At 47.2% G+C, this 20394-nt stretch overlaps 1 protein-coding gene across 6 annotated transcripts in view; it reads left to right on the forward strand.

Annotated features, from left to right (window-relative positions):
• The window catches only part of LOC129837284 (protein dopey-1-like), a 38570-nt gene that overhangs the window by 3972 nt on the left and 14204 nt on the right, over positions 1-20394 (forward strand). The window contains exons 7-21 of one of the 6 annotated variants that reach the window (XM_055903311.1): positions 248-347; positions 4541-4650; positions 5551-5665; positions 5994-6114; positions 6284-6403; positions 6649-6754; positions 7257-7286; positions 10267-10482; positions 12270-12765; positions 12996-13303; positions 13611-13763; positions 13914-14014; positions 16655-16929; positions 17204-18484; positions 18688-19591. In XM_055903311.1, the coding sequence (XP_055759286.1) occupies positions 248-347; positions 4541-4650; positions 5551-5665; positions 5994-6114; positions 6284-6403; positions 6649-6754; positions 7257-7286; positions 10267-10482; positions 12270-12765; positions 12996-13303; positions 13611-13763; positions 13914-14014; positions 16655-16929; positions 17204-18484; positions 18688-19591 (4436 nt within the window). The remainder of the gene's footprint in view (positions 1-247; positions 348-4540; positions 4651-5550; positions 5666-5993; positions 6115-6283; positions 6404-6648; positions 6755-7256; positions 7287-10266; positions 10483-12269; positions 12766-12995; positions 13304-13610; positions 13764-13913; positions 14015-16654; positions 16930-17203; positions 18485-18687; positions 19592-20394) is intronic. The other 5 variants (XM_055903312.1, XM_055903313.1, XM_055903315.1 and 2 more) reach the window with 5 other exon arrangements.

A 20394-nucleotide genomic window follows, 5' to 3' on the forward strand; every position in this document is an offset into this window, starting at 1 on the left:
AGCAGTCACAGCACTTTTGGAAACTGGCTATTCTTGATGATGAGGCTATTCGACATCCAGTTCGAGGGAGAGAGAGCATACCGTGACTCAGTGGATGCTTGTTTGGCCGTTCACCTCTCCATTCAATCATCGAAGCACAATGTGCCTCAGAGCCCAAACAGCCCAAATTACGCCATCCTTCTAATTAAGAACTCATCTGACCGTAGCTATTATTTCCTTCTTTTTGTTGTGTGTGTTGCTGTTCCAGGCCACCAGTCCAGACATGATTCGGATCCTCTCTGCAGCGCTGCACGTGGTTCTGAGGAGGGACATGTCACTCAACCGCAGACTATACGCCTGGCTGCTGGGTAAAAGACACACTCATGCACACAATGGTCTCCGTTAGCCGGTAATAGCTGGCTTTTGGCAGACATTTTTTGGTTGTTGAAAATCCGATGAATAAAATTGACCCCGGCCAATTGTCCAGGAGAAGAAGGAAAAAAATCCCATTGTGAAATAATGCTTTTTAGCCCATTCAATGATGGAAATACCAGTCTATGTAAATACATTTCACTGGTCAGGCTTATTGGTCAAACGTTAATTTGCATAATTTAGTGGAATTAAATTGGCATGTGTACACGTATATTTGTTATGTATCCTATTCATATCATGCGTACAGCATACAGATATAGAGCCTTTTAGTGGAGAATCTGTCAGACAGTGCGGTAGCTGCTGCATCTCAAACAGCAAAGGCATAGACAATGGAAGGCAGGCTTCATCAGTGTGTCACACCAATTTGCAATGAGTTGTGTCAAGTTGGCTGGATGTCGTTTGGCTGGTGGACCATTCTTGATACACACGGGAAACTGTTGAGTGTGAGAACCCAGCATCGTTGCAGTTCTTGACACAAACCGGTGCGCCTGGCACCTACCACCATACCCTGTTCAAAGGCACTTCAATCTTTTGTCTTGCCCCGTTCACCCTCTGAATGGCACACACACAATCTGTGTCTCAAGGCTTAAAAATCCTTCTTTAACCTGTCTCCTCCCCTTCATCGACACTGATTTGAAGTGGATTTAACAAGCGACATCAATAAGGAATCATAGCCTTCACCTGGATTCACCTGGTTAGTCTGTCATGGAAAGAGCAGGTGTTTTCAACTTTCTTTCGTTGTCCAGTTGTTAAAGGTAGATCTCTCCCTGTCACATGAAACCACTAGAATGTGGGGTGTGCTTTCGACAACTGTGTTTTCCCACTAATTGCGTCATGGAACGAACATTCACGCCTAACCTACTGCCTTGTGCGCAATGCTGCGCTTATAACGCGAAGAAATAATCATTGAATCATTGCTTTTTAACTTTTTTTTTTAACGTAGCCTTGGCCTACCGGTTGTATGAATTTAGGATCTATCGTCCCACAACAGTCCCAGAGTCTGTTTGGAATAGGTTATTTCTTTCTCGCACAGAACGACAAGATGACCAATAGAATAGGTCAACTTTTGTACTATGGGGGATAGTAGATTGACACAGGCTAGTGATTTTGCTGTTCGTCACTCGCTCGTCTTGTTGGCCTGGGGAAAAGTAAATATGGACAGTTATTCTAACATCTTCAAAGTGCACATCAGAATTTGGTGAGAACGTTGTTGCGTCCTCGTCTTGCATGTTGTTTTTAATTGATTTATTTCACCTTTATTTAACCAGGTAGGCCAGTTGAGAACAAGTTCTCATTTACAACTGCGACCTGGCCAAGATAAAGCAAAGCAGTGCGACACAAACAACACAGAGTTACACACGGGATAAACAAGCGTATAGTCAATAACACAATCGAAAAAGAAAAATCTATATACAGTGTGTGCAAATGTAGTAAGATTAGGGAGGTAAGGCAATAAATAGGCCATAGTGGCGAAATAACTACAATTTAGCATTCACACTGGAGTGATAGATGTGCAGAAGATGATGTGCAAGTAGAGATACTGGGGTGCAAAGGAGAAAAAATATATAACAATATGGGGATGAGGTAGTTGGATGGGCTATTTACAGATGGCTGTGTACAGGTGCAAGCTGCTCTGACAGCTGATGCTTAAAGTTAGTGAGGGAGATATAAGTCTCCAGCTTCAGTGACTTTTACAATTTGTTCCAGTCATTGGAAGCGGGGAACTGGAAGGAAAGGCGGCCAAAGGAGATGTTTGCTTTGGGGATGACCAGTGAAATGTACCTGCTGGAGCGTGTGCTACGGGTGGGTGTTGCTATGGTGACCAGTGAGCTGAGCTAAGGCGGGGCTTTACCTAGCAAAGACTTATAGATGACCTGGAGCCAGTGGGTTTGGCAACGGATATGTAGTGACGGTGAGGCAACGAGAGCATACAGGTCCCAGTGGTGGGTAGAATATGGGGCTTTGGTGACAAAACGGATGGTACTGTGATAGACTACATACAGTTTGCTGAGTAGAGTGTTGGGGGTTATTTTGTAGATGACATCGCCGAAGTCAAGGATCGGTGGGATAGTCAGTTTTACGAGGGTATGTTTGGCGGCATGAGTGAAGGAGGCTTTGTTGCGAAATAGGAAGCCGATTCTAGATTTAATTTTGGATTGGAGATGCTTAATGTGAGTCTGGAAGGAGAGTTTACAGTCTAACCAGACACCTAGGTATTTGTAGTTGTCCACATATTCTAGGTCAGAACCGTCCAGAGTAGTGATGCTAGTCGGGCAGGAGGGTGCCTTGCAGCAATCTGTTGAGGAGCATGCACTTAGTTTTACTAGCATTTAAAAGCAGTTGGAGGCTATGGAAGGAGTGTTGTATAGCATTGAAGCTCGTTTGGAGGTTTGTTAACACAGTGTCAAAAGAAGGGCTAGATGTATACAGAATGGTGTCGTCTGCGTAGAGGTGGATCAGAGAATCACCAGCAGCAAGAGCGCCATCATTGATATATACAGAGAAAAGAGTCGGCCCGAGAATTGAAACCTGTGGCACCCCCATAGGAGACCGCTAGAGGTCCGGACAACAGGCCCTCCAATTTGAGACACATAACTCTATCTGAGAAGTAGTTGGTGAACCAGGCGAGGCAGTCATTTGAGAAGCCAAGGCTATTGAGTCTTCCGATAAGAATGCAGTGATTGACAGAGTCGGAAGCCTTGGCCAGGTCGATGAAGACGGCTGCACAGTACTGTCTTTTATTGATGGCGGTTATGATATTGTTTGGGACCTTGACCGTGGCTGAGGTGCACCCATGACCAGCTCGGAAACCAGATTGCATAGTGGAGAAGGTACGGTAGGATTCCAAATGGTCAGTGATCTGTTTATTAACTTGGATTTCAAAGATTTTATAAAGGCAGGGCAGGATGGATATAGGTCTGTAACAGTTTGGGTCTAGAGTGTCTCCCCCTTTGAAGAGGGGGATGATCGCGGCAGCTTTCCAATCTTTGGGGATCTCAGACGATACGAAAGAGAGGTTGAGTAGGCTAGTAATAGGGGTTGCAACAATTTCGGCGGATCATTTTAGAAAGAGGGTCCAGATTGTCTAGCCCAGCTGATTTGTAAGGATCCAGATTTTGCAGCTCTTTCAGAACATCAGCTGTCTGGTTTTGGGTGAAGGAGAAGCGGGGGGGGGGGGGGGGGGGGGCTGAGATGTTGGCCAGGGTAGGGGTAGCCAGGTGGAAAGCATGGCCAGCAGTGGACAAATGCTTATTGCAATTATCGATTATCGTAGATTTATCGGTGGTGACAGTGTTTTCTATCCTCAGTGCAGTAGTCAGCTGGGAGGAGGTGCTCTTATTCTCCATGGACTTTACAGTGTCCCAAAACGTTTTGGAATTAGTGCTACAGGAAGCAAATTTCTGTTTGAAAAAGCTAGCCTTTGCTTTCCTAACTGACTGAGTATATTGGTTCCTGACTTCCCTGAAAAGTTGCATATCGCGGGGGCTATTCGATGCTAAAAGCAGAACGCCACAGGATGTTTTAGTGCTGGTCAAGGGCAGTCAAGTCTGGGGGGATTTGGAATTATTATGAAATACCATAATCAAAATGTGATTTATGTCATGCAAGATCACCGTGGGTGGAAGCCCTAATCAGGTCATGCACCCAATGCATATTGGTCTAGTATATTTCCGGTAAATTAAAGTGCTGCCGGTCAAATGGTACACATGCACAAACAAGCACATGCACACATACATACCACTGCATGCGTTCTGTACAACTTCGTATAGTTGAGCTGTTGGACTTTGCCTGTTTGAATGATCATCTGGTCATATGTCTTGTGCAGTAACATGTCTTGTCGTCATATATCCCAGTGCTTATTGCCCTACTTTGTTTTGTCTTATTTGCGTCTTACTCGCTGTGGATCAAAAATGCTGGTAAGTGTCTGCTTGGCTGAGCAGGGCTCATGTTTTTACACTCAGAAAAGCTTGTTTGTTTGCTAAATGACTGGTAACTCAATCTCACCCCACCCTCTTTTCCATTGTCTTTCGTCATATTGTGTGTGTGTGTGTGTGTGTGTGTGTGTGTGTGTGTGTGTGTGTGTGTGTGTGTGTGTGTGTGTGTGTGTGTGTGTGTCCTGTACTCCTAGGCTTTGACAACAATGGTGTGAGGACAGGCCCTCGCAGCTCTCGACAGAGCAACCCTGAGGACCACGCTACCCACTATTTCAATACCTACTCCAAGGACATGCTGGTCCAGGTACGACTTGTACGCACACAAACCCACCCACCTACACACTCTCTCACACACAAACCCACCCGCCCACACCTACACACACACACACACAGTTATTTGCATAAATTATTATTTTCAAAGACCTCAAAGTTTGAGTGGGTCTTCTGAAAGGGAGCAAGGTAAATGCCTTACTTTTTTCAGCAGGTGAAATTCAGACCCCTACTGCTCCCCCCCCTGTGCCCCCTTTTCAATCTCTAAACTACCCCCCCCCCACCTACACACACACACCCTTAGGGGTTTGCTTGTAATGCCTGTAGCCCCTTACTTCCACACCCCTCCTATTCCCAGGGGCCTTCCCTTTGAAGCTCTCCCAAACTCTGCTCCATGCCTGGGCAACGATCACACACTATTCCCCCTTGTAATGTAGTGTCACGCTCCAACAGCATTGGCTCTTATGACGGCAGGGGCCTACATGTGATGTGTCCTGTTACTCCAGGGGTTGGGACAGACAGACCAGGGCTTTAATTTGTTCATCTGCCATCTGTTCATGGACACTTGTTGCGTCTCCCCCCGCTGGGAAATGGGGCTACTGCAGGGACCGTCTGTTCCGTGTGCCCCATCCGCTTCTGTGTTAGACGAGGCGTCACACACACACACACACACACACACACACACACACACACACACACACACACACACACACACACACACACACACACACACACACACACACACTGAAGGACAAAAAGAAGACTTGCTGTGGAAAATGTCCCCCGGCCCTAACCCCAAAATGTAATCCCAACCAGAAACTAGATAGCTAACCAGCTGAGTCCATGTTCTGCAGTCTGTCTCGGGAGTTGTTTTGGTCGTTCCGTATTTTTTTGAATGCATTTTGATCCAGAAGTTTTGACCGTGTGTGTGCAGGCAATGGTGGGGATCCTGCAAGGGAAGGCCCGAGGCGGGGAGGAGGAGAGCGTCCTGATGCATGACCTCAAGCCTTTCCGCATTCTCATCAGCCTGCTGGACAAACCTGAACTCGGTACGGTATATTACTACACCCATCAGATCAACGCAACACATATCATTCATGTCACTGTTACACACTGAATAGAACACACACAACATTTTGATCATAGTGACCCACATATCACTACTGGGCTGTGTTCAGTAGGGAACATCATAACAAAACATTTCACAGCGGACAACTAAAATTAACACTTCTTATTGGACAAATCAGGGTAGTCCCTCCCCGTTTCAGTCCATTTCCTTCCATTTGGTGCCTAATGACCCTCTTTCCCTTTGTCTGTTCCAGATACATTTGTAAATGGACATGATCAGTGACTGATTTGTAATCCTGTGTGTTCCAGGACCAGCCATCCTGGAGGACGTGCTGATCGAGGTGTTCAGGACATTACACACACAGTGCCGAGCAGAGCTGAACCTGCAGAACCACCACCCGTTCAGCAAGGACCATGCTCATCTCAGCAGGTTGGCCAGCTGTTGTGTGTGTGTGTGTGTGTGTGTGTGTGTGTGTGTGTGTGTGTGTGTGTGTGTGTGTGTGTGTGTGTGTGTGTGTGTGTAACACTAAACACATGAAAAAAAGCCAAAGCTTTAATAACTATTGTAAGCTAAGGGTCGCATTGATCGTTTCCCTCAGCAAACTGCGGGAGAACAAGAAAACTGCAGAACTTATCAAAACGGCCAATCTCCTCTTCAACTCTTTTGAGCCGTACTACATGTGGGACTACATCGCTCGCTGGTTGGAGGACTGCTGCAGGTCTGTGTGTATGTGCTGCTCCATGTGTGTATGCTGACGTGGTAAGATAGCGACATAGAACCCGAGTCGGTGTTCATTAGGCCACACCGTAGCAAAATGTTTTGCAACAGACAATAAAGTTAAGCATTTCTTATTGGACAAGTTTTACTCAGTTTTTTTGTTGCGGGATGAACACCATCCTGTTTTGTGTTTGTAAATGGGAGAGCTGAGTTTGATGTAAACGGGTCACTCTGTCCATCTTGTAGGAAGGCAGAAAATGAACCAGGGAATGCTGGGAGCACAGAGTCCTCAGGGCTCTCATTGGTGGAGTTCTGTCAGCTGGTGGACTTCCTACTGGACATTGTGTCCTTGGTGAGACACACACACACACACTTCTCACCCCGCCTTCCTTTCTCACTCATACTATAGTCTCTCAAAACAGAACAACAGCCATTGAAATATCAGCACTCATACAATAGAATATTTCCTAATTATAAGACTATAAGACTAAGTTTCTGAATGTGAGTGCTCATGGCAATCCCTTATGGTGTGTGCTGTCTTTTTATGTATGTGTGTGTGTGTGTGTGTGCGTGCGTGCAATGCATTAACAGGTTGTAGACCTGCCTGTCTTCTTTATTGTCATTGCATCTTCTAGTAGAGAGAATGCTTCTCTTCATTTCCATTCAGAGTAGGTTGGAAAGCCCCTGACACCTGTATTACTGTCTGTGTCTGTGTGTGATTGCTTGCGGCCGTGCGCAGGTGTGCGTGCGTGCAGATGATTCTGTGCGTGGGTATGTTCTGCATACAAAGTGTCCTCTGGCCTATGCTCTGCTTGCTCCTGTCTGTTCAATCTATCTGCTCTCTTTCCTTGAAGCCTACTAGAAGCATGAGGGTAATCTGCCAGGTAAAGTACTCCTGTCTCCTGCTTCTTCACCCTTCATCCCGCCTGCCTGGTTTAATATGGCTTGGGTAACATTCTAGCAACGTCCCAGCAACATTCCTAAAGCCAATTTTTAATTTCTGTTATTTTTCTGGTTTTGAATATGGTTATTGTACTCCAGAGTGAGTGAAATAGGCCTGTATTATTTGGAATATGGTGGAATTTCTACCTAGTCCAATAGATAAGCGATTTTTTTTTCTGGGAATATACTGTATATATATTCATAGTTTGTGGGGGGGGGGGTTGTGAAAATGACATTTCAGCCTAGTGTGTCATTGTCCTGCATGCACAGAATAATATGCTCCCATTGCTCACATATTTTAAGAAGTGGCTTTTTGAACATTTCACGTTTGTTTATTCTTCATTTGCCCATTGTTCTTTTTTCTTTTAGCATTACTTTTTTAAAATGTCATTTGTAAAGAAAATGCCCATTTACAACATTCAAGGAAAAGGTGCAATGTAAAATGACAATGATTTGAGGGAGCCTGCTCATGATTAAATATTTTAGTGGGTGGTTATATTTTTCAAAGGGTCTAACCTCTTAAACTTTGACAGCCTCTGATGTCTTTTTCTAAAACAACGCGTCATATCGTGTACTACCCTCATAAAATACAATGCTTTCAGAAAGTATTCTCACCCCTTGACTTTTGGATTTGGTTGTAATTCTTTTGTCAACGATCAACACAAAATACTCATGTCAAAGTCGAATTCATTTTTTAAATGGAAAATAAAACAATAATATATCTTGATTAGATCCCCTGCGTCAATACATGTTAGAATCACCTTTGGCTGCGACTATAGCTGTGTGTCTTTCTGGGTAAGCTTTGCACAACTGTATTGTACAATATTTGCACCTTATTCTTAAAAAAATTCTTCAAGCTTTGTCAACTTGGTTGTTGATCATTGCTAGACAGCCATTTTCAAGTCTTGCCATAGATCTTCTAGCAGATTTAAGTCAAAACTGTAACTAGGCCTCTCAGGAACATTCAATGTTGTCTTGGTCAGCAACTCCATTGTATATTTGGCCTTGTGTTTTAGGTTATTGTCCTGCTGAAAGGGGAATTTGTCTTCCAGTGTCCGTTGGAAAGCAGACTGAACAAGGTTTTCCTCAAGGATTTTGCCTGTGCCTAGCTATGTTCTGTTTATTTTTTATCCCCCCCCCCAAAAACTCACTAGTCCATAACATGATGCAGCCGCTACCATGCTTGAAAATATGAAGAGTGGTATTCGGTGATGGGTTGTGTTGGATTTGCCCCAACATGATGCTTTTGTATTCAGGACCAAAAAGTTCATTTCTTGCAGTATTACTAGTGCCTTATTGAAAATAGGATGCATGCTTTGGAATATTTACGTTTTGTACAAGCTTTTAGTATTTTGGATTTATGTTCGTGTTAGAGCCGCACTCCGTGATCTCCTGTCACAGCCATTAAACTCTGTAACTGTTTTAAAATCACCATTAGCCTCATGGTAATATCCCTGAGGGTTTTCCTTCCCCTCTGGCAACTGATTTGGGAAGAGCACCTGTATCTTTGTAGTGAGTGTAAAATGAATAATTCTCAAAGGGATATTCGAATGTCAATGTTTTTTTTTTTTACCCATCTACCAATAGGTGTCTTTCTGGGCAAACCATTGGAAAACCTCCCTGGTCTTTGTGGTTGAATCTGTGCGTGAAATTCACTGCTGGACTGAGGGACCTTAGATAATTGTGTGATAATTGTACAGAGATGGGGTAGTCGTTTAAAAAGCATGTTAAACACTTATTGAACACGGTGAGTCCATTCAATTTATGTGACTTGTTAAGCATATTTGTACTCCTAAATTTATTTAAGCTTGCCATAACAAGAGGGTTGAATACTTATTGACTCAAGACATTTCAGCGTTTCATTTTGAACCGATTTGTAAACATTTCTAAAAGCAGACCGAACCAGGCTTTCCTCTTGGATTTTGCCTGTGCTTAGCCATATTCCATTTATTTTTATGAACAAAAAGACCTCCCTAGTCCTAGCCGGTGACACAATCTCAATGCAGGCTGTAACGCAACGAAATGTGGGAAAAAGGGGTGTGAATGCTTTCTGAAGGCACTATACATTTAAAGTTTCAACATTTTAAGTCCTACAAGCACATGCTTAGTACTGTTAAAAGGTAAGAACGGTTGGGTTCTGATAAAGAGAAACGGCGTGACTACAGAGCCTGAGATGCAGCAGGCAAACAAAAAAAGAAAGACATGTAACCGTTTTTTGCCTTGCCTTCATTTTTTGTCTTGATGGAATGATGTACAGTGCCTTCAGAAAGTATTCACACCCCTTGACTTATTCTACATTTTGTTGTTTACAGCCTGAATTCAAAATGGATTAAATCATTTTTTTTCCCTCTCACCTGTTTACTCACAATACCCCATAATGACAAAGTGAAAACATGTTCATAGAATGTGTTGCACATTTATTGAAAATGAAATACAGAAATATATCTCATTGACATAGTATTCAGACACATTTCAGTTTTTTTGCATTCAGTTATATAACTGACTAACTAGGTATCCCCATTTCCCTCCTTGGGGCGGGGGTACCCCCCCCCCCCCCCAACTCGTTGGACGCGGTACTGGGTCCAAAACAACCACAGATTATTTCTCTAATGTGTAGACTTATTTTAAAGATTCGAGAGGCTCAACACAGCGTTGTACTGATAACTAATTATAATAAATAATAGATTCGGAATTGGATTTTAATTACATCAATCTCCAACAAGAGCTTTCTCAGACATACTTGATGCTGCCTATTGATTTTATTAAGTTTATTGGACAGGGACTATTCACAATTAAAACACAAATCAAGTAATGTGATACATTGTACCAGATTAATCTAGGCATCTAATTTCCATCTCCAGGCGAGTGGCGACTCCACTGTTCTCCAGAGCCCTCTCACCCTCCTCTTCCTCCTCCCTTCAGGAGACCTACATAGAGATCCAGACGGAGCACCTTCCCCAGCTGCTGCTGCGCATGGTGTCTGCCCTGACCTCTCACCTCCCAGCCCTGGGCCTTGGGGAGCTCACCCACTGCCTGCGCCTCTGCTCCAAGATCCTCAGCAAGGTGCAGCCCCCCCTGGGGCTGTCCCTGCCCACAGGCCCCCTCGCCTCCACAGTCTCTGCTAAGGAGGAGAAGCGGGTAAGAAGGACTGAGATGGTGCCCCAGCCCGGGACACCTATAGGAGTTAGATTAACTTTGGTTGTTACAGCCAGAGCACATTCTATAGCTTTTGTTGTTTATGTGTGAGTTTAAAAAAAAATCATTGTATGCATATGTAAATTATATGTAAAATAGATGCTTAGATTTATGATGAATCAATATTTTGTGCAGACATTTCCCAGGTAATAAGGATAATCTATAGGCTACCTTTTCATGACATAACCAACTGTCTATCCTGACTTACGCTTTTAACCCAGTTCCATTTGATCCTGTAAAGCTTTTGGTGGTGATGAATGAGCTTCAATCATGACCTCTGCCAAGTCTGAAAGCATCCTGTTGTCGTCCTAGTTCTTTCCCTGCCTTAACACAGTTTGCTTTAGCATATTGTCTCTGAGTGTTTGGTTGATCATAAAAGAACACGGTTCCTTTTTTATCTCTGAACAGTATGTGAAATCCATGCGAAGGTTAAATGGTTTTTGCCTTTTGTCTTTGTCCAGCGGAGATGAAATGGAACCAAATTACGTTCAAAAGCAAACATACATCCCCCTACACACCCACGTTCATTGATTCTCACTTTGAAAATTCAAACTTTGTCCATCTTTCAGTTCCAAGCTGATGACTGACTACCTTTGATAGTTCACGAATGTCACTTCTTTCACTTCATGCCAAATAAAATCATCAGAGCAGGGCTCCTCTGTTGTTGACCTAGCAGAGACGACAGCAGTTTGGTCTGCTTCCCTCGCCCTCAAAAACATAAACAACCATCCAAGGCCCTCATGGTGTCCCCTGGTCCCAGAGCTGGCCCCCACCCCTCTACCCCCTCAATTTGGCTGGGTGGTCCCCGCTCCAGGACTGGAGGGTAGCTGGAGAACTGTCCCTCCCTCTCTCCCCAGACAGAGGTGTTAGAACTGCCCCCCCCCTGTCTGTTACCTGGCGGTCTGGTAGAGTGTTTCAGTGCTCATTAAGGCTTGACTAAAAGCTGACCGAATCCTAGGCTGAAGGTAGAGGCATGGGAGAGGTGCAGGGGAAGGGGGCACATAGAGACACACACAAGTGGTAACTAACAAACAGCTGAGCCCCTCTTTCTCTCCGAGGAGGATCAGCCTACCCTATGGTTTCCCCTTGGGTCTGTCTGCTCCATTGGTGTGGAAGGCTTCCTTCCCTCCCTTCCGCTCTATCCACCCCCCCCTCTCCCTTCCTCCTGTTCTCCAGCTACCCTCCTGGGGACATTTACAGGACGGAGTTTGCCATCTGAGTCCTGGCGCCAGAATGTGTAGCCTTAGCCTGCTGCACTGCATGCTGGGAATGCCCTGGGGCTGTCTTGTGGCATGGCAATGTGGGAGTGGGGCTGTCTGTCGATCTGTCCTAAGATGGCTGGCATGATGCAGGGAGGGAGTTGTATGTAGGGTGTAGTAGAGGAGTCCATTCAGTTTGTGGCAACAGCTGTGCACTTCCCTGTCTGTGCCCAAGGTGGGGGGGGGGGGTCTGTCAGGGGGTGTCTGTGCTTAGAAATCCTCTCCCTCCTAATTTCCTGAGAGACCTGCACTCTTATCTTGACCTGATGCACTTTGGTCCCCGCTGACCATCCTAAAACAGGCCTGGTTAGAATGATTAGGATCCCTGCCCTTGTTACACGGTCAATTTGTTCACTGTAGGGTACTGTTTTCAGATTCCAGCTTTTTTTAACACGGACGCCTTTAGTTTCCACTCCTGATATGTATTGTTGCTGTCTGTGTTTGACCTCTTCTCCTGCTCTCTCTCCCCAGCCCTTGCCCTCTACTCTGGAGCTCCCCAGCGGCGAGGTGTTTGAGACAGGGGAGAACCCCAACAGCAGTCGCTCCTCCGAGAGTGGCTTCACAGACTTTGTCCAGTACCAGGCCTCTGAGGAATCAGCACCCGCTCTGCCTTCCCTCAAGATGGGCTGCAGCAGCTCCCTCCCAGCCTCCCAGAACAAGCCGCAGGACAAGCCCGTCATGCAGTGCTGCCTGGAGCACTTCCAGCACTTTCTCTCCCGCCTGGTCACCCTTTACATCACCCCGGGGATGGTAGAGGGAGCTGGGGGCGAGAGGAGCGATGTGGTGCGAGCAGAACCAGAGGGCGGTGCCCAGCACAACGGGCGTGATGTGGTTGAGGTCCCGGGGCAAAGAGAGTGTCTGGCGGCCTTTACTGCTGCCTGCCAGCTCTTCCTGGAGTGCTCCAGCTTCCCTGTCTACATCGCCGAGGGCAACCTCAAGTCAACGCCCCCGCCTAAGGAGCAGACTGGTAAGACAGACAGACAGACTGACCACGTTTGAGTTACAGTACAGGCTCTGTGCAGATTAACAGATTTTCACTATGGCTGGGGAAGCGTTTAACTACATTTCAGTTTGATATGATAATCCTATACCCTTCTCCATATGTTAAGCATATGGTCTCTCCCCTTTGTGTTAGATGAGCACATCTGGACCACAGCTATTTACTGTTGTATGTCTTCTCCCCTTCTCTCAATACAGTATCGTTTCTATTCTCTCCTGCAGACAGCGAGCAGATGTGTCCTGCCGTGTGGCTGCAGACCCTGATGGACGCCTGCTGCCTGGCCAGTGACTTCAGCGTCCAGGGCGTGGCCATCTCCCTGGTCATGGACCTGGTGGGCCTCACCCAGTCTGTCGCCATGGTCACCGCCGAGGGCAGCATCGCCGGCGGCAACCCCGACTCCACCCAGCCCATGAGCCCCAGCCAGGGCCGCGTTGCTGTGGTGATCAGGCCACCACTCACGCAGGGGATCCTGAAGTACATCGCAGAGAAGACGGACTTCTTCAAGGTAAGTCACAGGGAAGAGATGTGTGGCTTATTTGCCTCTGATACGGTTGAGGTGTTTTTAGAGGTGGTTCAGTACAGAGAACACAGAATGTAGCTCAGCATGATAAATGGAAGAATCTTTGTATATCTTTGCCATTGCTCACCATGGTAAATGGTCGAAATTGATGTTGATGAATCTGTTTTTCAGCATGATAAATGGTAATAAACCTATCCTAAGAAATCTCTCTGTTTCTCACCATGATACGTCTTGGAAGCTGTAGATCTCTCTCTAACACTAGCTCCCTCCTCCTTCCCCCTCACCTCTCCAGAGTGTGGCCCTTATCCTGTGGGGACAGCTGGGGGAGGGGACCCCTCAGCACCACCAGCGCAGCGTGGAGCTCTTCTACCAGCTCCATAACCTGGTGCCCTCCTCCAGCACCTGTGAGGACGTCATCAGCCAGCAGCTCATGCACAGAGACAAGGTTGGTCAGCGCAGTGTATATGCAGTCAGACACATAGGAACACACACAGCTTCACGGTACGCTTGTACGATGTCTGCATGCCTGAAGGAATATGCTCCAACACACGCACGTTCCACACACGTCATGTAAGATTTCTGTGTGTTTTCTCAGAAAGTCCGTCTTGAGGCCCATGTGAAGTTCTCTGTGCTTTGGCATCTGACCAGAGACTTGAACATCACCAAGTCTTCCCCTTTCAACCGCACCTTTGACAGGTAAGGCCTTCCTTCTCTATTGACGCCCCACTGTAGAGTTTGGTTTTGTCCCTTGTTTTGTCAAGGGTGGACTAAACAGCTGCTAATATATTAATGTAATACATGTCTCGTACGCTTTTTCTGTCTCTCTCTCTCACACATACGCACACACACACACACACACACACACACACATACCGTTCGGACGCTACAGATGTTTTTGTGAGAAGACCGATTTTCGGGATGTCTCATGGTCCGACAAACACCGCTGTAGCTCGGCCACCTTCCACCGCAGATGCGGATGGCCATTGGATGGATTGAGATGCAGCCCATGCAAAAAAGACATGTCTCTAGCATAAACTGACCGATTTTTATAGGGATTTTTGAAAATGATGTTCCTTAGATTGACGCTCGGTGGATTATTAATGTACACCATCACAATAAATCCATTAAGAAACATGATATGAATTAAATGTATTTCCGAAGGACTGAATAGCATAGAATGGCAGCCTAGGCTGGTTCATTGAGCAGACAAGAAATGCTTATAATTCCCATACCATTATTTTATAGATTATTTTAGAGTTATACGAATATAATTGATCTTAGCGGAATAAAATAGAAAGGACATATTGCCCAAACGATTATTGAGCGAGAGCGTACATGGATGTCCTATACGCTTGATTTAGAGTTATTTGGCAACTTTAACCGTGAATGATTGTTTTTGATTTAGAACGGTGCCGTTATCAGCTAGGCAGGAACTGGGGCAGGGGGGAAAAAAGATAAGTAATCCGTATGCACTCTAATAGGGAATGGAGGATGCGCTTTCCCATGGTTTCTTTTTCAATCATGCCGGGTAGGCTACTCCGGTTGTAGGCTACAGCGGGATTGCATGTAGAAATGTGTGGGCTTATAAGAATTTATTTCACTCCACGCATTAACCAGCTCAAACTATCTGCCAGACTCCAACCCTGTCCGTGCAAGCTACCCAGTGCTTAATTTGGTAACGGACAGTAGCCCAGTTAAGCCACAACATCGAAAACCAAGTGAAATCTATTCGGGAACATCGATAGTAAACCCACACCCCCCTTTGCCCTCAGAACAGCCTCAATTCATTCGGGCATGGACTCTACAAGGTGTCAAGTGTTCCACAGGGATGCTGGCCCATGTTGAATCCGATGCTTCCCACAGTTTTCAAGTTGGCTGGATGTCCTTTGGGTGGTGGGCCATTCTCAATCCGAACGGGAAGCTGTTGAGTGTGTGAACCCCAGCAGCGTTGCAGTTCCTGACACAAACCGGTGCGCCTGGCAACTACTACCATACGCCATTCGAAGGCACTTAAATCGTTTGTCTTGCCCATTCACCCTCTGAATAGCACACATACACAATCCATGGCTCTATTGTCTTGAGTCTTAAAAATCCTTCTTTAGCCAGTCACCTCCCCTTCATCTACACTGATTTGAAGTGGATTTAACAAGTGACATCAATAAGGGATCATGGAAAGAGCAGGTGTCCTTAATGTTTTGTACACTCAGTGTATGTATAAGCTTTAAGATAGCCTTAGGCAGAGCTATATGTATTGTATAACATCACAATAATAATTTTAATTTAGGCTTTTTTGGGGGGCTTGGGTTCATATATATGTACATATTCTTATTCATTCCTTTACACTTGTGTGTATAAGGTAGTTGTGAAATTGTTAGATTACTTATTAGATATTACTGCACTGTCGGAACTAGAAGCACAAGCATTTCGCATTAACATCTGCTAACCATGTGTATGTGACCAATAAGATTTGATTTATAGGCTAGGCTTATGCATATGCATGAGCTCTAATATGCGTATGAGGGTTCTGCATTGTGACGTCTTAAATGCTTTGGAATAATCAGCAGCTTAGAAAGCGCCGTCGGTTTCCGTCGCGGCTTTGAAACAAGATCTATGGCTACCATGTTTCCCCACTCCGTTTCAACCTGTTGTTTCATTTCTTTCTTCAAATTGATTGATCACAATGAGGTCAACCAATGTAGCCTGATGCTGAGTTTCGCAAGCATGATACTCCCAAACTCCCGCCCAAAATACTTCGACCGCCATTGATACAGATGTTGAACTCCCGCCATCGCCGCTTTCAGATTCTTATAATTCAGTCGTGAAATGTTTGATGGGATTTTTGCTGTGATTTTTTTTGTCAGTGTGATTAGAGTGCTGAGTACCAGGCCGTAAGCGAGTTGGGTACTACCAATACATCAACTACAGAGCGGAGAATAGGAGGAGATTACTGTGACTCAGCGGTCACGTGGATTTTGACTGCGGTCATGACTCATGACTGCCGGTGTGGCGGTAATACAGTCATGGCTGTTAAGTTCATGTTTTAAGTATCCCTATATTTCTGTTATTACGGGGCCATCACTCAGTCAAGAGTGCGCATGCGCAGGAAGTCTTGTTCGTTGATGGACCTGGCCTTGAGTGTAATGGTTACTTGTAGTGTGTTCATATAGTATAGTAAACTTTGTTAAACTGGAACCTTGTCGTTGCATCATTTCGAGTTAACAATGGCAACAGCCCTACACGCGTATATACACACACAGACACGCTACCCCTTTGCCATTACAAATGAATATCTTCTGTCTTCATTTATCTCTCTCTCTCTCTCTCTCCCCCTCCCAGGTCTCTGTTCATCATGCTGGACAGTCTAAGTTACTGGGATGCGTCGGCCAGCGCAGTGGGCCGGGCCTGGCTCAACCAGGTGCTCCAGAGGCACGACATCGCCCGGGTCCTGGAGCCCCTCCTGCTGCTGCTGCTGCACCCCAAGACCCACCGTGTGTCCATCCAGCGCGTCCAGGCCCAGCGCCACTGGGCCCAGGCGTTCCCTAACCACAACGCCCAGGCCGAACAGGACCCCTCAGAACCCATCTACATGAGGGACTCGGGAATCTGTGACAGTGAGTAGAGGGGGGACACGGGTTAGAATGGTGGTGGACAGGACAGCCATGGTCGTGAAGAGATACAGGGCAGTGCAGGCTTTTATTCCAGCCCAGCACTAATAGATTCAACACTCATCTCATGATTGTTTAATGTTGGGCTGGAAGAAAAGTCTATAGCTTTAAAGGATCAGTGTCGTTTGGTGAACGTTGGTTCGGAGTGAATCTAGTTCAAGGTTCATTTCGACTCTCTAATTTATTTGCATAAACAGTATGTCACATCTTCTTCTCTCAGACTTCAGCCAGATGCCAGGGGACTCTCTGAAGTCAGGGCTCAGAGAGCTGCCATTGGGCGACATGGAGCCCTTCTGTCTGACAGTCAACCCTCTGAGTGACAGCCTGTCCCTGCTCAGCCTGAGCAGTGAGAACCTGGTGCTGAGCGGTGACTGCCATCCTCCTGACCAGCAGGGGGAACCCCACCACCATTGCTCTGAGTCCAGCGGCTCGCACTCCTCCTCCATAGACAATGGCAGCTTCGAGGAGCCAGACGGCACCTGCAGCACAGTGAACGGATGTGGTTCCGACCAAGTCCCTGTCCTTATAGAGTCAGACAGTATCGTTCCTGATGAGGAGGATTCACTAGAAGAGGCTGTGTTGTCAGTGTTAAATGAGTTGATAGACAGGGTGGTGGGTATGGGAGAGGAGGCGGGGCCACCTGAAACGCCGTCCCCCCCTGAAGCGTGGGCGCAGACGGACTCCGATAGCTCCTCGTCAGATACGCCGACCGGTCTTCGGCTCGATTCGGGCCCCCACGCCCCCTCTCACCGCCTCGAGATGTTAGCGGGTGGCACCCTGGGGTTCTTCCATGTCACCCCTCCGGTCCAGACAGGGGAGGAGGGGGAGAGGCACCACGAGGGCATCACTCGCCACAGCTCGTCCCCCTCCATCGTGACCCTACCGGACAGCTCGGGCCCGGCCACCCCTCACGACCCGAGCCTTCGTTTGGATGTTGTGGACCTGCGGGCCCGTAAGCGCTCCCACAGCAGCACCCAGCTCAGCCTCAAGGGTAAGATCATGGAGCGTCTGCAAGACAAGTCCCCCGGCGCCAAGCCCAAGGTGAAGAAGAGCAAGAGGAAGGAGGAGGAGAGGCAGAGGAAGGCCCTGCAGGCCGAGAAGCTCCGGCCGCCCAGCATCTTCTTCGGAGACAGCCTGGATCTGGAGAACTGGTACAGCTGCGGAGAAGGTGAGGTGTCCGAGATCGAGAGTGACACTGGCTCGCCCAGTGGGGGCGGAGACGTGAGCGGGGACAATGGTCCCAACGGGAGAGTGGGGCGTAGAGCTTCCGTCTCGCCGCCTCGGTTCAACATCCACCCTCTCTACCAGCACGTGCTGCTCTACCTGCAGCTGTACGACTCATCTCGCACGCTGCACGCCCTTTCGGCCATCGCCGCCATGCTGCGGGCGGCGCCATCGGACTTCGTGGACGCCATCTCCACCACCAGCATCAACAACACCTACACACCCCAGCTGTCACTGCTGCAGAACCTGCTGGCACGCCACCGCGTCTCCGTCATGGGCAAGTCATATATTTTTTTTTTATGCATAAAAACACAGATAAAGACAGTTAAGCACAAATGAACTAAACGGGTCAAATGTATGCCGGAGGTGTAACACATTACGCTGATTCTAAGTAAAATGTACACAAAGACCCTAAAAACCAAAGTTTTCTTATTATTCGAATGTAAAATAATGTGATGTTCAATCTCCTTCTCCTCGCAGGTAAGGACTTCTACTGCCCCATCTCCCAGGACAGCCACTCCCACTCGTTCCGCAGCGCCATGTTCCTAGAGATCATCATCTCCCTCTGCCTCTACTTCCTGCGCTCCTACTACTCTGCCCACGTGGGCACGGCCGCCACCGACCTGGCGGGCAACCGGGCCATGCAGCTGACCAGCTTGGAGGTCCTCACCCTCCTCTTCAGCGAGCTGTCCAAGGTGACCGGCGGCTCGGCCAAAGGCTTCGCCAGCTTCATCAGCGACGTGCTGTCCAAGTGTAAGGTCCAGAAGGTGGTGCTCCACTGCCTGCTCTCCTCCATCTTCTCGGCCCAGAAGTGGCACGAGCAGCGGGCGGCCGGCGTCAACGTGGCCTCCCAGGAGGAGGGTCTCTCAGAGGACAGCGTCATCAACCTCTCAGAAGATCAGATGGACGGCTGCAGCGCCGTTCAGTCCCAGCTGCTGAGGCTTCTCCAGAGCCTGGTGGTGCTGGAACACAGGGTCCTAGTGCCCGCCGAGGAGGGCGGCGACGGGGGGCCCGTGGTCGTCCCGGGGGGTGTAATATTAGGGGGTGTAACGTTGGGGACGGGTAGCGGGGCAGGGTCGGGCTTCGAACTGCTGGGCGTCGAGGTGGAGCACATGAACCCACAGCAGCCAATGACGTCGCTGCAGTACCTTCACGGGCAGCCTATCACGGCGCAGGGCATGTTCCTGTGTGCGGTGATCCGGGCGCTGCACCAGCACCACGCGTGTAAGATGCACCCGCAGTGGATCGGCCTGATCACGGCCACGCTGCCCTACATGGGCAAGGTACTGCGCAGGGTGGTGGCCTCGGTCACACTGCAGCTCTGTAGGAACCTGGATAACCTCATTCAGCAGTACCGCTATGAGACCGCCATCACAGACACCAGGTAACTGCTATAGGATAGTTTATTATAGGCCCAAATGAGCTAGGCATTTGAAATGATGCTGAGACATCCATATCCAACCATCCATCCATCACTACTGGTTAGCCATTATAAAACCACACCACTGCTACCTTTGTCGTCCACAGGACGATGGGATAGTGGCAGTATTGAAGGGTTGGTGTGTGTTTTAGGTCGACCTACTTAAGTTGAATGCACTGATTGTAAGTCACTCTGGATTAAAATGTCTGATAAATAACTGAAATGTAAAAGTGGAAAAATTGTTGTTCCAGGATATGGTGTGAAGGCAATTGCAAGCAGATTGTCAGTAACCAGGTTTCCATCCAACCATTTCATGAATTACCTGAACTTACGACCGGGCTAATGGAAACAGGAAATGTTGGCACAATTTCATTACTGTCGGGGGACAGTTTGTTGATTCGACATGGTGGGACCTTTTTGTGTCAGTAAAATGTGGATTTATATGCGCAAATATTTGATATAATAACCAAAGTAAACTTTGAGTCACGCAATGGTATTTTGTGTGGTCCTCCCACTACGACTCGGAGAAAGCATGCAGTTTATTAGTCTACAGATGAAATCAGTTATGATGAACTTCAAAAGGTTGTGAAAGTGCACGGTGACGAGTTTGGTGAGCCTTTACAATAAATATCAACGGTCTTATTCTGGTGACATGATAATCGATGCTTGGCTGCCATTTGACAAATATAAATGATCTCCATAATAATGTCATCATATAGGCATCTGCAAACTGTTGTCTACGGCGCATGTGCCAAGACCATAGTGGG

This window comes from Salvelinus fontinalis, chromosome 38, assembly GCF_029448725.1.
Source record: "Salvelinus fontinalis isolate EN_2023a chromosome 38, ASM2944872v1, whole genome shotgun sequence".
Classification (NCBI taxonomy): Eukaryota; Metazoa; Chordata; class Actinopteri; order Salmoniformes; family Salmonidae; genus Salvelinus; species Salvelinus fontinalis.